The sequence below is a fragment of the Globicephala melas genome, chromosome 19, assembly GCF_963455315.2.
Source record: "Globicephala melas chromosome 19, mGloMel1.2, whole genome shotgun sequence".
Taxonomy (NCBI): domain Eukaryota; kingdom Metazoa; phylum Chordata; class Mammalia; order Artiodactyla; family Delphinidae; genus Globicephala; species Globicephala melas.
Window position 1 is genome coordinate 10,773,750 of NC_083332.1, and position 15,131 is coordinate 10,788,880.

The 15,131-nt window shown below is 56.6% G+C and overlaps 1 protein-coding gene and 1 pseudogene across 2 annotated transcripts in view; one reads left to right on the plus strand and one right to left on the minus strand.

Annotated features, from left to right (window-relative positions):
• SMG9 (SMG9 nonsense mediated mRNA decay factor) overlaps nucleotides 1–15,131 on the plus strand; it is a 33,117-nt gene that overhangs the window by 10,040 nt on the left and 7,946 nt on the right. Inside the window, exons 8-14 of one of the 2 annotated variants that reach the window (XM_030874028.2) lie at nucleotides 2,847–2,942; nucleotides 3,345–3,430; nucleotides 6,093–6,199; nucleotides 6,910–7,017; nucleotides 7,188–7,316; nucleotides 7,630–7,774; nucleotides 8,785–13,465. In XM_030874028.2, the coding sequence (XP_030729888.1) occupies nucleotides 2,847–2,942; nucleotides 3,345–3,430; nucleotides 6,093–6,199; nucleotides 6,910–7,017; nucleotides 7,188–7,316; nucleotides 7,630–7,774; nucleotides 8,785–8,863 (750 nt within the window). In that variant the 3' untranslated portion in view covers nucleotides 8,864–13,465. Of the gene's footprint in view, nucleotides 1–2,846; nucleotides 2,943–3,344; nucleotides 3,431–6,092; nucleotides 6,200–6,909; nucleotides 7,018–7,187; nucleotides 7,775–8,784; nucleotides 13,466–15,131 lie in introns of those variants that run through there. The other variant, XM_060289005.1, reaches the window with a different exon arrangement.
• On the minus strand, nucleotides 11,250–14,391 carry LOC115862551 (interferon-inducible GTPase 5-like; annotated as a pseudogene).

Sequence of the window (15,131 nt, forward strand, 5' to 3'; positions counted from 1 at the left end):
ATCCATCCGTGTACGCAGGAGCCTAAAGAATCTTATAGCATAGCAGTTGGAAGTGTGGGCCCTGGAGTCAGTCTACAGCCAGAGCTGGCCTTTAAGTAAGTTTTAACCCCCCCACCTCCATTTTTTCATCTGTAAATGGGGGTGATAGTTTTCTCAGCTTCATAGGAGGGTTGCAGGGAGTCAGTGGAACAGTCCAGGCAGAGTGCTGGGCACGGGATGGTGCGTGGCGAGCCTTCAGGCGCCTCACTGTCACAAGAGCTGGCCTGTCCTGCGTTACCTGGCAGCTTTCCTCAGCTTCTCCAAGATCCCTGTTCCTTAGCTAGGCAGCCGGGGCCTGTGCGGCTCGCCTGTCAGACTCCCTGGACTCCCCTCTCTGATGTAAACACGGGCCCCACCATACACACCTCCAAGCCTTGCCATAGTCTCGCTCCTGAGCTCTGCGACCTTGGCCAAGTTGTTTAACGTTTCCACTCCTCAGTTTTCTTCAGTGGGAAAAACAACATTGCCTCCCTCGTGGGGTTTCTGTGAGGTGTCAGTGAATTAACACAGGTGAAGTCCTGGCATGAAGTGGGTTCTCAGTACTCTTGGCTGTCAGCATCGTCACCATTAGAACATTCTCTCTCCCCTTGCTTTGTTGCTTGGCTGTTGCCTTCTCCTCCCTGAAGACTCCACAGGGGCATTGCCTCCTCCCGGAAGCCTCCCCCTCCTCTGAGCGCCCACCGGTGCCCATGTGCACCCATGTGCACCTCCCAGCGCAGCACGTGGCTTACCACAATCTGGTTCTTGCATTCTGTGCCCGCTCCTATCCGGTCTGCAGCTCCTCAGGGAGAGGCCTGGCCCACAGCTGATGCTCAATGAATGTTAGTGGAACAAAGTTCTGGCCACCGTACACATTGATGGGTGGAAAACCTTCCACAAATGTGGTGTGAGACCTGTGTGCCAGGCCCTGTGACAGGACCACCGAGACCTTGTGCCGAGCTGAACCAGCTGCGGGCTGGTCCGGGCCCCCCATGGGGCAGAGCAGAAGTTAGAACAAGACAGAATGGAAGGGACTTCCCTGGTGGTGCAGTGGTTAAGAATCCGCCTGCCAGTGCAGGGGACAGAGGTTCGAGCCCCAGTCCAGGAAGATCCCACATGCCGTGGAGCAACTAAGCCCGTGCGCCACAACTACTGAGCCTGTGCTCTATAGCCCTCGAGCCACAACTACTGAGCCCATGTGCCACAACTACTGAACCTGTGCTCTAGAGCCTGCGAGCCACAACTACTGAAGCCCTTGCAGCTAGAGCCCGTGCTTCACAAGGAAGCCACCACAACGAGAAGCCCGCGCACCACAAGGAAGAGTAGCCCCCGCTCGCCGCAACTAGAGAAAGCCCACGAGCAGCAATGAAGACCCAATGCAGCAAGCAAACAAGCAAGCAATAAATGAATGAATGAATGAATGAATGAAAAAAGACAGAATGGAACACTGCAGTGTTTGGGGTTTTAGAAAGTGAGCCATTGGATTGATGAAAGAGGAAAGAGGAAAGCCTCTTCTTTTTTTTTTTTGCGGTACGCGAGCCTCTCACTGCCACGGCCTCTCCCGTTGCGGAGCACAGGCTCCGGACGCGCAGGCTCAGCGGCCATGGCTCAGGGGCCCAGCCGCTCCGCAGCATGTGGGATCTTCCCGGACCGGGGCACAAACCCGTGTCCCCTGCATCAGCAGGTGGACTCCCAACCACTGCGCCACCAGGGAAGCCCCAAGCCTCTTTCTTAAAGTTAATTCCATCCAGGGCAGGAAGAAGTGGATAGATGATCCACTAATTTAACCTCTTGTATTTTTAGTGGGATGTTCCTTTAAGAAAAGGTGATGAGCTCACAGATGACTCTTTTACACCCACTGATGCAGTTCTTTGTTTGTTTGTTTGTTTGTTTTGGCTGTGTTGGGTCTTAGTTGCTTCGTGCTGGGTTTCTCTAGTTGCAGCGAGCAGGGGCTACTCTTCGTTGCGGTGCGTGGGCTTCTCATTGCGGTGGCTTCTCGTTGTGGAGCACGGGCTCTAGGCGTGCAGGCTTCAGTAGTTGCAGCACTCAGGCTCAGTAGTTGTGGCACACGGGCTTAGTGGCTCCACGGTATGTGGGATCTTCCCAGACCAGGGCTCAAACCCGTGTCCCCTGTACTGGCAGGTGGATTCTTAACAACTGTGCCACCAAGGAAGCCCTGATGCAGCCTTTTAAATCCTCACTAGTCTTCACATTAACCATTGTTATTTGACCTGAGTGATTATCCTAGTGAAGTTTTGAAAGCATTTGATACTTTTTTTTTTTTTTTTTTTTGCGGTACACGGGCCTCTCACTGTTGGGGCCTCTCCCGTTGCGGAGCACAGGCTCCAGACGCGCAGACTCAGCAGCCATGGCTCACGGGCCTAGCCGTTCCGCGGCATGTGGGATCCTCCCGGACCAGGGCAAGAACCCCTGTCCCCTGCATCAGCAGGCGGACTCTCAACCACTGCGCCACCAGGGAAGGCCTGACAGCATTTGAAACAACAAAATAAGGGTGTCGCAGGGACATGACTCATTCAAGTGGATGTTCGATTTTCCAGCACTAGGAGCGCTCTTCTGGGGCACGCAGCACTTGGGAGCAGTGGGGACTTGTGAGAGGGCTGGGGAAAGTGTGTCGGCTTTGAAACTCTTTTTCTGTCACCTCCTCTCACTGACTAGTTCTTTCCTAATTAGAAACTGCCCGTGTATCTGACATTATTTTGTCCTGAGAGGTGATGTATCTGCAGTCATCGGGTGGAACTTGGTGGCTGTGTCCCCTGGGATCCTGACCCGCGGCCCTTCCCTGACACCTTCCTGTCTTCCTGCTCCAGCCCATCCTGAGCCCCTCCATCTTGGACCACCTCATCAACAACGACCGCAAGCTGCCTCCAGAGTACAGCCTGCCCCACACCTACGTGGAGATGCAGGTGAGGGGGCCGAGCCAGGCCTGGTGGTCCAGGATGGAGCGCTAGTGGATACGGGTTAGGCTAGTTTCTGCTTCATAAGAGCCCTGGGTACCCCAGAGCTGGAGGGAGAGGACGGCACCAAGAGTCAGACCTGACTCAGCCCCTGGCTCTGCCTCTCGGCAAAATCATCCCCCCTTCAAGCCTCTGTATCCGCCTGTATAAAAAGGGGCTGATCATTGCCACCTGGCCCATTTTAGGGATGGCCTGGAAGGGAGGTGCCCGTGCAATCTGGGCGCATAGTAGGTGCTTATAGGCTCAGAGGCGCTTTTGCCCTGCGGCCCCCTCAGCTGAGTCCTGAGATCAGGGACCTCAGTCTGGGCTGAGGGAAGCTTCAACTCTGTCGTCCCTTCCTGCCCCCCTCAGTCACTCCAGATCGCTGCCTTCCTCTTCACTGTCTGCCACGTGGTGATTGTCGTCCAGGACTGGTTCACGGACCTCAGCCTGTACAGGTGAGGCGCTGTCGGGAGCGGAGCCAGGCTAGGGACGGGGGCCCCGAGACTCAGCCACTTGCACAGCTCTCACCACTTCCACACGGCAGCCACAGGGACCCTTTGAAAACGTGAGTTGGAGAGGATCACTGCCACCTAATCCTCTCTCAGCACACATACACACTTACCACCCTCCACGGACTGTGCACATCACTCAGAGTAAAATTCAGGGTCCTCCCCATGCATGGCTAACAGGGTTCTACGTGATGTGGTCCCGGTCACCGCCCCGACCTCCCCCAGCACTTGCCTCACTCCTTCCATCAGAAGTGTGGTGGCCCCACGGCTGTCCCTCGTGGCGCTTAGGACCTCTGCACGCCTCACCTCTCGGCTGGAAACACTCTCCCCGCGGCTGCCAGGCCCCTTCCCTCATGCCCTTCACGTGCCCCTGAGGCCTCCCCAACCTGCTAACTGCCTCTCCTGTGACTCTCCCGCTCTTACCCTGCTGTGTTCTCCTTCACTGCACGTATCACTCCCTGACAGGATGGTGTGGACCTTTTTATGGTCTTGTCTCCCTCGTTAGAATGTAAGCCCCAGTGGCTCACACAGTGCCTGGCACAAGGTGGATATTTAACAAGTTTGTTGAATAAATAGCACGCTGAGGAACTGCTCCTTAGAGCCTTGTGGTCCATCTCCAGGCGTAGGTGCCATTCCCGCGGGTCCCTGGTGGGCAGGGAAGGGAGGGAGTCAGGATCTGGCAGGAGTACTGCCTGAAGCAGCTGGAGGTTCCAGAAATGCCCCCAGATAGGACTGGCTCCGATCCTCTTGGCGTCAGGCCCCAGGAGGTAGCTGTGGGGAGGCCAGCAGCCCTGGGCACGGGGCCCAGACAGACAGATGGAAGGAACGGGAGCTTGTGGGGAGGGGAGAGCCGAGCTGAAGGAAGCAGATGTCTCCGGAGTCAGGCAGCCCTGTGTTTGAATCCCAGTACTTGTTAGGCGAGCGGTTGCTTTTTCCACACTTCCTCATAGGCAAACGGTGTCCTGCAGATGAAGTGAGTTAAAGAATGTAAAGCATTCAGCACAGCACCTGGTGCCTAGTAAGCAGTAGATTAAGTGGGAGCTTAAGGTTTGTGTTAGTAACTCTGGGGGTGGGTGGGAGCTGAGGGTCTGGCCAACAGTAAAAAAACAAGCTGCTGGGGGAGCCGGCTGTTGTGACCAGATCTAAGTGACTTCATTCTGAAACACCCCCTCCTACCACCGTCGTCTGTTGGAATTCATTCAAAAGACAAATATATTGGGCATTTACATAGGCTGGTCTCTGTCCTGGGCTCTGGGGATACAGGTGTGAACAAACAGGTAACACAGGCTGCCCTGTGGAGGTCACATTGTGGTGGGGTGTGGCCTCAGGCTGGCCCTTGCAGAGCCTCGGTTTTAAGCCAGAGTCTACAGGTGGCCTCCCCAGAGCAGGTGAATCCCTGGAAATTGTGGATACCATATTTGTGGCCGATTTAGGGATGGCCTGGAAGGGAGGTGCCAGTGCAATCTGGGCGCATAGTAGCTGCTTATAGGCTCAGAGGCGCTTTTGCCCTGCGGCCCCCTCAGCTGAGTCCTGAGATCAGGGACCCCGGGCTGGTCTGAGGGAAGCTTCCACTCTGTCGTCCCTTCCCGCCCCCCCCAGTCACTCCAGATTGCTTTGTGTACGTGTCTGTACGAGGAGAAGGGCCATAGTTTATCAGATCCCGTTAGCCCTTATCTCAGGTTTATTTTATTTACTTTTATATATACTTTTATATATTTGGAAGAATTACTTTAAAATAGCATAAACTGGAAACTTATATCCATACAAAAACCTGCACAGCTTTATTCATAATTGCCAAAACCGGGGGCAGCCAAGATGTCCTTTGGTAGATAAACGGATAAATAAGTTGTGGTACATCCACACGATGGCATATTATTCGGTGTTAAAAAGAGATGCGCTGTCCTGCCATGGAAGACAATGGAGGAGCCTCAAATGGAGATTATTAAGTGAAAGAAGCCAATTTGAAAAGGCTTCATACTGTATGATTCCAACTCTGTGACGTTCTGGAAAAGGCAAAACTATGGAGACCAGTAAAAATATCAGTGGCTGCCAGGGTTGGGAGGGGGAGGGAGGGGTGAATAGGTGGAGCAGAGAGGATTTCTGGGCCCCGAAACTACTCGTGTGATACAAGTGGTGGATTTATGTGGTTTTTGTCAAAACCCGTAGAGCATACACCACCAGGAGGGAGCCCTAATGTAAGCCACGGACGTCGGGTGGCAACGGTGTGTCACTGGAGGATCATGGGAATGTTGCCAAGCGGGAAGGCTGTGTGTTGGGGGCGGGGGGGGAGGGTCCGTGGGAATTCTCTTTGCTTTCCACTCAGTTTTGCTATGAACTTAAAACTCCTCTAAAAAGTAAAGTACTTTTCTTGATGGCATAAACTCGTTAAAAAAATACATACGTGTTGACATGGGTCCAGGGATCAGTGTCTGAGAGGGTTGTCTCTGGGTTCCCTAAAACTGTGTGAGGAATACGGTGTGTATGTGGCATTTTTCTGAGTGTGGCTGTAGCTTTAATCAGATCCGTGAAGGGAGCCCCCTCCTTCCCCAGGCTGTGGGATATGGGGGGGCCGGCAGCAGAGTACCAACCTGTCACCCCAAACCCCAAGGTTCCTCCAGACAGCAGAGATGGTGAAGCCCTCCACCCCGTCCCCCAGCCATGAGTCCAGCAGCTCGTCAGGCTCCGATGAAGGCACTGAGTACTACCCCCACCTGGGTGAGAGGCATTCCGGGGGCTGCACTGGTGGGCAGGGGAGAGTGGGGGGCGGAAACCGGGAGTACTCTGCGGAGGGGGCGCTGGGAGGAGCACCTGTGGGGCTTGTGAGGAGAGTCAAAAAGGATTAGCTGCCACTTCCTCTGAGTGTCCCCCTGGCCATCAGGGCGTGACCCCCGAGTCCAGCTCTGGCCCCTCGATCAGAATGGGAGCCCCTTGGGGGCAGGACCCTAGTCTGCCTGCTTCTGGGTCCATGGCATGGGGCTCAGGGAGTGTGGCGTCGGCCCCAGTGGCGCCACGCACCCTGTTCACCCTGCTTGGGCCCCTACTCGCGCATCCTTGGTCCGCTCTGTCCTTGCCCTGCGCTCTGACGCACTGCTCCTCTGCAAAGATCCGGCTCGTTTATGACACCCCAGGCAGGGTCTTCCCTGCTTCCTCCACCTGGCCCAGCCCCTGGTCTTTCTGCCAGGCTCCTGAGCAGGTGGCCATCAGACTGGGGACTTCCTGAGGGCAGAAACAGACTGACTCATTTCTCTGGGTCCCCAGCGCTGCCCAGCACAGGGCCTGGTACTAAAGGGAAGTTACTTATCATGTAAATACAAGTGATCTGAACTCAGGGGCAGGGCTGGTCTTTGGTGTGAGAAGGGGAGTCTGAGTGGCGAGTGGCGAGTGGCAGTGGCGAGCGCGAGCTCCCCGTCTCCTCCCACCCGCAGTCTTCCTGCAGAACAAAGCTCGCCGGGAGGACTTCTGCCCTCGGAAGCTGCGGCAGATGCACCTGATGATTGACCAGCTCATGGCCCACTCCCACCTGCGGTACAAGGGTGAGGGTCCCCCAGCCCCCCCCAAGCTGGCCAGTGGCCTTCTGGCTCCCAATCCAGTCCCAAAGCCCCGGCCCCCAGACCCATCCCCTGACCCCAGCTTGACCACCCTGCGCATACCTCCCCCGGCCCTGCAGCACTGTGCTTGCAGCCTCACGGGTTCCCTCCGCCAGGTACGCTGTCCATGTTACAGTGCAACGTCTTCCCTGGGCTCCCACCCGACTTCCTGGACTCCGAGGTCAATCTGTTCCTGATGCCCTTCATGGACAGCGAGGCAGAGAGTGAAACCCCCCCAAGAGCAGGTACGGTTCCGCCTCGAGGGGATCTGGTCCGTAGGGAGACACGGCCCACCTGGTTAGAGGGAGACACAGGCTGCCCCGGTCTGGGGGTGACAGGGACCCGCCCTGGTCTGAGGGGAGACTCAAGCCTGTCCCTAAGGTGCTCAGACCCTTCCTTCCGTGGGAGCACGTTTCCGAGTCACGGAAGGACGGGGGGACCTGGGCCGGGGCTGAACTCAGGCGCTCCTGGCAGGCCAGGATGCTGTTGACGGGGACGAAGGGCCTCTCTCGGCGGGCTGTCCCCCTTCGCCTCCCCTCCTAACTTCTGACTTTCCAGGACCCAGTTCCAGCCCCCTCTTCTCCCTGCTCCCTGGGTACCGAGGCCACCCCAGCTTCCAGTCCTTGGTGAGCAAGCTCCGGAGCCAAGTGATGTCCATGGCCCGGCCGCAGCTGTCACACACGATCCTCACCGAGAAGAACTGGTGAGAGCGCTCGGCAGAGGAGTCAGCGTGAGGGCCCCACCTCCACCGTGTTGAGGGTCTCGGAGGTCTCTCCACACCTCAGCTTCCCTTCCTGGAGCACTGATGAGTGCTACCATCTTGTTGCCGTTCCATGGGATTTTGAATCCCAATCAGCCGGGAGGGTGTAGATCTTGTCACCAGTTTTACTAGTGGGGAGGTTCAGCCTCAGAGAAGGAAGTGTCACGTGGCAAGGTCATGCACTGTGGTTGGGTGTCCCTTGACTGCAAGGAGTAGGGCCAGTTAGCCCAGTCAAGTTTAAAGATTTATTCTGAGGCCCTGAGTGCAGAGAGCATAGCTGCACCGGAGAGGAAAGCGGAAAGCTGTCGGGAACCACGGGAGCCGCGTTCTCCAGGCCCCCCCTCCCCTGACTAGCCCCCTCCACTGGGAGCCTCTGCCTCTGGCTTTCTCCACCTTCCTTCACAAAGCCCTGCGCTGCCTCCCCAGCCCCGACTCTACGTGGCTCTCTATGCCCAGAGCCCACAGCAGTGCTGCCACAGACCCGGGGCTGCCTCATCTCATTTTCCAGAGAAACAGAAACTTGAGAAGTAGCTGCAGCTTGGCTCCCCTGGGTCTGTCTGCAGTCGGCTGTGGGCAGAAGGGGCAGGGAGTGCAGACACAGCAGGAAGCCACTCTGGAGCTCTGTTTCTCTCTTTGGTCTAAACCAGGGCCTAGCGGGGAGGGGAGAATTTGGGAGGTGGGGGGTTATGCAGCTGCTAGACGTTTCTGATCATCACAAGACTCTGGAGGGATATAGAGATAGACCCCTACCCACAAAGGCCAGCACTGAGTGGAGCGGGAAGCAGTTTGGGCCCAGAGGTGGGCGCTCGAGGACTTCACCTTCGCTTCCCCTGGGGGAGGTGAGGGGATCAGGTCACCTAGCATCGGCGTTGGCATCTTCCCTGTATCCCAGGCGTTACGGTCATGAGGGGGCCACAGCCAGGGCAGCTCTGACTGTTGACCTCCCCTCACAGGTTCCACTACGCCGCCCGGATCTGGGACGGGGTGAAAAAGTCCTCCGCCCTGGCCGAGTACAGCCGCCTGCTGGCCTGAGGCCAAGGGGAGGAACGGCTCGCAGAGAACCCCCTTCCGGGCCCCCAGTGGGTGGCGAGGGGCACCCACGTCCTCTCCCCGCGGGGCGGAGAGCGGCAGCAGGCCTGATGGACAAGGGACCGTGACTTCCTCACCCGGAGACACGAGGTGTCCAGGGCCGGTCCCCCATCCTCAAGGGAGCGTTGTTCAGGGGGTGACTTTGAGATCCCGCCCCCAGCCTGGACGAGGTAGCCCATCATCAGCCCCCACAGGGACAGGCGGCGGGAGGAGCCTGAGTGGTCACCAGGAAGCCCAGACTCCGTGTCGGCCTCCTTCTGCAGGGACAGGAGCAGCAGGTCCCTCTGCCCTGACTCCAGGCCCCTGCCTGGAAGGTGAGGCAGGGTCTGGGAGCTCTTTATTGGGGCAGATCTGGTGGCTGGAATAAAAACAGTCACGCAAGCCTGTTCTGGCGCTCATCTTCTTCCCCCTCCCCAGTGTGCTGTCCTGGGAATCCCCCCAGTTCTGGGTCCCAGCCCTTGGGGGCAGGTTAGCCATGGCCTCCCATTGGAGCCTGAATGAACTTCCCGTGGGCACATCCACTGTAGGTCAGAGAGTTGCCAGGGGTAGTTAAAGACCAGTCTTTGCTATGGAGGAAGCCTCTAGAAAGGGGTATTCTATTTCCTGGGGTGATATCAAGCCTCCTGTCTCTGTGTGCCATGGAGAGGAAGGTACAGGGCCCTCGTTTTCTGCTCACTTGAAGACGGTGCCTTCCCTTTGGTGAAATGCCTAGTTAAATGCAATGCCTAACTCAATTCGTTAAAAAATAGAACACGTCCTTAGTTAAATACAATTAGTCAATATAGTATACTGTCACTCGGTATCCACAAGGGATTGGTTCCAGGACCCCCCGTAGATACCAAAATCCTTAGATGCTCAAGTCCCGTATATTAAACAGCACAGTATTTGCATGTAACCTACGCACATCCTTCCATCTACTGTAAGTCATCTTCTAGACTGGTTAAAAAACCTAATCCATGGGCTTCCCTGGTGGCGCAGTGGTTAAGAATCCACCTGCCGGGCTTCCCTGGTGGCGCAGTGGTTTAGAGTCCGCCTGCCGATGCAGGGGACGCGGGTTCGTGCCCCGGTCCGGGAAGATCCCACATGCCGCGGAGCGGCTGGGCCCGTGAGCCATGGCCACTGAGCCTGCACGTCTGGAGCCTGTGCTCCACAACGGGAGAGGCCACGACAGTGAGAGGCCCGTGTACCGCAAAAACAAACAAACAAAAAAGCCTAATCCACCAGTCAGTGCTGTGTAAATAGTTGTAAATACAACGTAAATGGTATGTAGATAGTTGCCAGCACTTGGAAAAGTCAAGTTTTACTTTTTGGAACTTTGTGGAATTTTTTTTTCAAATATTTTCAATCCAAGGTTGGTTGAATCCACGGATGTGGAACCCTCGGATACAGAGGGCCAACTGTACTTCCCCTTAGTCAAAACAGGTTCTACCCTTGTTCAAATACTCATATGTTATCCTTACACATGATGTTACCCTTACACATGGTGGCTTCCTTCCTCTCTAAACCTCAACCGCTCTTGCTGAGAAATGGTCCCTCCCTTTAATCCAGAACCTACCCTCAATTAAGTACACCATACAGTTCAATGTAGTACCTATCCTCACCTGCTCAGTTAAATATGGTACATCATCCTCGTTTAGTGTTTCCCAAAGTATGTCTCCAGATTGGTCTGTTCACCACACCCTAATCCCAAACTAGTCCTGGCCCTCAAATCATACCACTCCACCCTTCAGTAAAGCAGTTGGTTCCAGTCCAACCAGCTGATCTGGTCAGTCCACCACCCCCCATGCCACTTTGGTCTCCCTGGCTTCCCCCTGCCCTCTGACATACCCTGTATACAGTCCTGGTGTCCAGGTCATGGGAATCCCGGGGTCTTTTGAGAAAAAAAGCACAGCTGAAGAGGGTAGAGTGGGGGTCAGTAAAGAAAGCAGTCAGGCCAGAGAAGGTCTGGCCAGAAGTGGGGAGTCTGCAGACCCCAGGTCTGGGAGGTACGAGGCCCAGGGCAGGCTCTGGCCCTGCCACCACTGGCTGAGACCTTAGGCGGGAACCTCCCTTCATGACCCCCCAGGCCCTTGAGAGCTGTTCACTGCCCTCTTATGGAAATGCTTCTGCATCCTTTGCCGCCGTGCCCGATCTGCGGGGACACCTTTCTGGCCACTCTCTCCAGCCTGACAGCTGGCTCTTCTCTGCCTTATCAGAACTTAGCACTCCCGTGTGCCGTTCCCTCCCCTTGCTTCCCAGGGGAGTGCTGGTTGGTGTGTGGGTTCACCAGAGTAGGGAAGGTGGGGGCAATGCCAGCGAGAGCGTGAGACCCAGAGCACAGAAGCACGAGAGCACACAGGCGCAGACAGGAGAGTTGCTGCTGAGTTTCTTCCTTCCCGTCCCCCAGTGCCACCCAGCCTCGGCACAGATGGAGCCTGCGTGCTCCCAGCCCCTCACTGCCACCTCCAGCTGGCCCAGGCTCAGGGCTGGGATCCTTGACTGGATTTATCTGGGAGCTTGTGTTCAGCGTTGTCGAGGGAGGCCTCAACCAGCACGCTCTAGGTGTCCACATCCAGGGAGGTGCAGAGCATCGGTAAACAGTGGCGAAGGAGAGTCCGCAGGCGGCCAGGGAGCCCAGGATGGGCACGTTGAGGGGCTCCTGGCTGAACGCCGAGGCATCCCCGGAGGCCTGGCCCAGCAGTGCCGCCACCAGCGCCTCGGTGGTCTTGGTCTTCGGGCCCTGTAGCGCCTCCAGGATCTTGTGCACGGGCCGGCCCATCTGCTCCGCCAGCCTGACGAGGGAGTCCTCGTCCAAGCTGAAGCTGTGGCGGTAGCCCTCCAGGGAGTGGGTGAGCGTGTGTGCACAGGTCACAGGCCACTTCCGGCACGCCCGGCACGGGACTCGGGTTGGCCCCGCAGGCCACCATGGCCACCAGCCAGATGTGCTGCCGTAGCGAGGCCGCCTTCCGCTCCAGCACGGGCTTGGGGACGTTCGTTGGGCAGGGCCACCAAGAACGTGCGCCGCTTGTGGCTCTCTAGGCCCCTCACCGTCGACTCCTCCAGCAGGCGGAAGGCGTACTCGCCCAATTCAAACATGGACAGCAGGAAGACTTTGGGGTCCTTGAGGCCCTCCGCTGCAGGAGACAAAAGCACTTTCAGTGGGTCCCCGCGCCAAGCCGACCCAGCTGTCCTGAGAGCTGCCTGGGTGCAGGCTGGGTCTACACAGCATGTGGCTTAAGACCGTCAGCCCTGGAGCTAGGCTGCCTGAGTTCAGATCCCAGCCTCGCTCCCTACGCCCTGTGTGGCATCAGGCTAGTTACCAGACCTCTCTGGGCTTTCCTGTACTTACCTGTAAAACCAAGGGATGCTTGTAACCTACCTCCTAGGGATGGCATGGTGGTGAACTGAGCTGGTGAAGGTGGTGCGTGGCCGCTGGTGAGCCCTCAAGAAACAGCTGCCGGCCGCGACGCGTTGCCAGCATCCGCCTGGGCACGGGCGGATAGCATTTGCACTGCTCTCACTTGGCCAATACATAAGCCAGTACCTACCCTTTTTTTTCCTTAATGCAAGTGACTGGTCTCCATCACAGGTGACTGAAATGGCAGCTGTAAGCAGCATTTCACCATGGGGGCCATGTGACCATGGGCGACCCCTCACCCCACTGTGGGCCTCGGTGGGAAGATGAAGGGGAAGGGGGAGGCAAGCCCTCAAGAATCCAGCCCCCCCCAAAATAAATAAAAATTTAAAAAATAAATAAGGAAATAGGAATTTCCTGGCAGTCCTGCGGTTAGGACTCTGCTTTCACTGCCAAGGGCCCGGGTTCAATCCCTGGTTGGGGAATTAAGATCCCGCAAGACGCTCGGCCAAAAAAACCCAGAGCGAATCCAGCCCTCCAGAGCCTGCCCCTCACCCTCCAGCCTCCGCACACAGTCGTTCCGAGGCTGGATGAGCACCCTCTCCTCCGAGAAGGAGCTGAGGCGGCGGCTGCACGAGGCGGCGACGTCCACATCCACCTTGGAGTGGATGCGGTAGAAGCGCTCGCCCCGCCGCCCCGGATCTCAAGGGCCAGCTGGGCATGGTCAGCGGCGAAGCTCTCCAACGTAACGATGAGGAAGAAGTCGTACCGGCCCAGCAGCGCCCGCTGGAGGTATTTGTCAGCCCGGAAGGTGTGTGCGCCTATGCCCAGCAGGTCCCAGATGATGATGTTGGGGTACTTGGGATGCGGGTATGGCGTGGGGTCCACGGTCATTTCCACCACTCCCGTGCAGACCGAGGTGGGGGTCCTCGCCCCCCCAGCCCCTGGATGGCGTTGACAAAGGTCGACTTGCCTGAGTCCGTTCCCCCGGTAACACCAATGTCCAGCCCGACGTTCTCCAGAGGATGAAGCGTAGATTGTAACGTGGCAGCTACTGCTGGCGGGTCCCCCGCCTCCTTCAGAGCCCTGGTGCCCTGCGAGAGCTCCAGTATCTTGGACTGGCTGAGGCATGATTGGAAGACTTTGCTTGCCATGGGCTACCTGACCCCCAGCTCTCCGTCTTCAGGACTTGATGACCTTGGACAGGACAGGTAAGGGAGTATTTTCACTCTGAGTTGCCCTCCCTTCTCTACTTCCCTCAGCTTGCCTGAAGTATTTGCGGCATCACCAGTAATAGCACTGAGCGTGTTACAAGATGCCAGGCCCGGTGCTAAGTGCTTTATTTAAGTTCGCATTTATTCATCACCACCAGCTTCTCCTCCTGGAGTATCTCATCAAATCCTCAAAACAGCCAGAAAAGATTCCCTCCCTTCCTCTCCACATTTGGCACTGAGACGATAGATCACTTGCCCAAGGCCTCCAGCTGATTCCTGGGGATATCGGGAATGGGGCTGAAATCTTTTGGTCCTGGAATTCAAAGTCTTAAATTTGGGGGGCATTTACCATGCACCAGGCACTGGGATCAACCATAAAGGGCAGTGATTAAGAGCTGGAATCTTCGTCATTGCTGGTAATCATAGATCAGGTTTATTTGATGTTTACTCTGGGCCAGCCACTGTTCTAACCATATACATGATTTCATCAAGTGCCCATTCTACAGAGCAGAAAACTGAGGCTCAGGGAGATAAAGGTCCCTTGCTAAACGTCTTACTGCCTGCACCAGAACCAGGATATGGGCCAGCTCCCTCTGATCCTTTAGCCATACAACCTCCCCCCACAAATTTTTGCACAGCTAAGCCCTCAGTACGTGCCAAGAGTGCTGCATTTCCAGCACTAGCAAAACAGACGGGTCTAGTGCATTTGTGGAAACATTACTCATCCTCGTTGCCTGGCTCCTGAGTACGTGCATGTGCTCGGGAGCCACAGGGCACACCTAGGCAAGCCCCGTCCTGCCTCTAGGCCTCTGAGGCCTCACCGGTGTGATGGATGGGGCAGCCACGTTCACATCCTGGGATTGCGTGACGGCGTCTAATCCCAACCGTGCCAGGGACTTGTGGGGTGACATGGGGCAAGCCATATCCCCTCTGGAGCCTTCATTTTCCCCTCTGTGAGGGGTGGTGGTGTCAGTTTCCTCACCTGTGGAGTGGAGAGATGACTCCTCCGAGCCCTCCCAGCTCTGCTGTTCTAGGAAGACTCGGGGTCTTACTGCTGGCGAGGTTCAGGAAGAGGCCAGCTTGGGAAGGGCTTGGAACATCGGGCTGGGCTTGATCTTTATCTGTGGGTAGCCATGGAAGGGTTCTGAGCAGGGAAGGGAGGGGTCCGAGGTGGACCTTAGAAAGAGCCCTCCTGGGAATACCCTGACGGTCCAGTGGTTAGAACTCCACGCTTTCACTGCCGAGGGCCTGGGTTCGATCCCTGGTTGGGGAACTAAGATCCTGCAAGCCATGTGGCGTGGCCAATAAATAAATAATAAAAATAATTTTAAAACGAACCCTCCGTGGCCTTACGGTGCATTAGACTGGGGCCTGGGAGACAAGGTGAGGGGCTGGGGCAGGACCTAGGTGTGGAGGGGGAGGCCTCAGCTGGAACAAGGGCTGGGGGTTGAGATGGGAGGTGGGAAAGGGAACGGTGGAGGCAGAAGGGACAGGACGAGGCCACTAGTTGGAAGCAGAAGACAAAAGTCACCCAGGCTGTCTCTCTTAACCTTAGGCCCAGTGTGGTGAGAGCACGCCTGACCTTTCCATCTCAGCCATTTGGGGTTGGTGAGTCCTGTGCTTAGGATGATTTCTGAGGGTCCACAGGTATAGGGATGTGGGC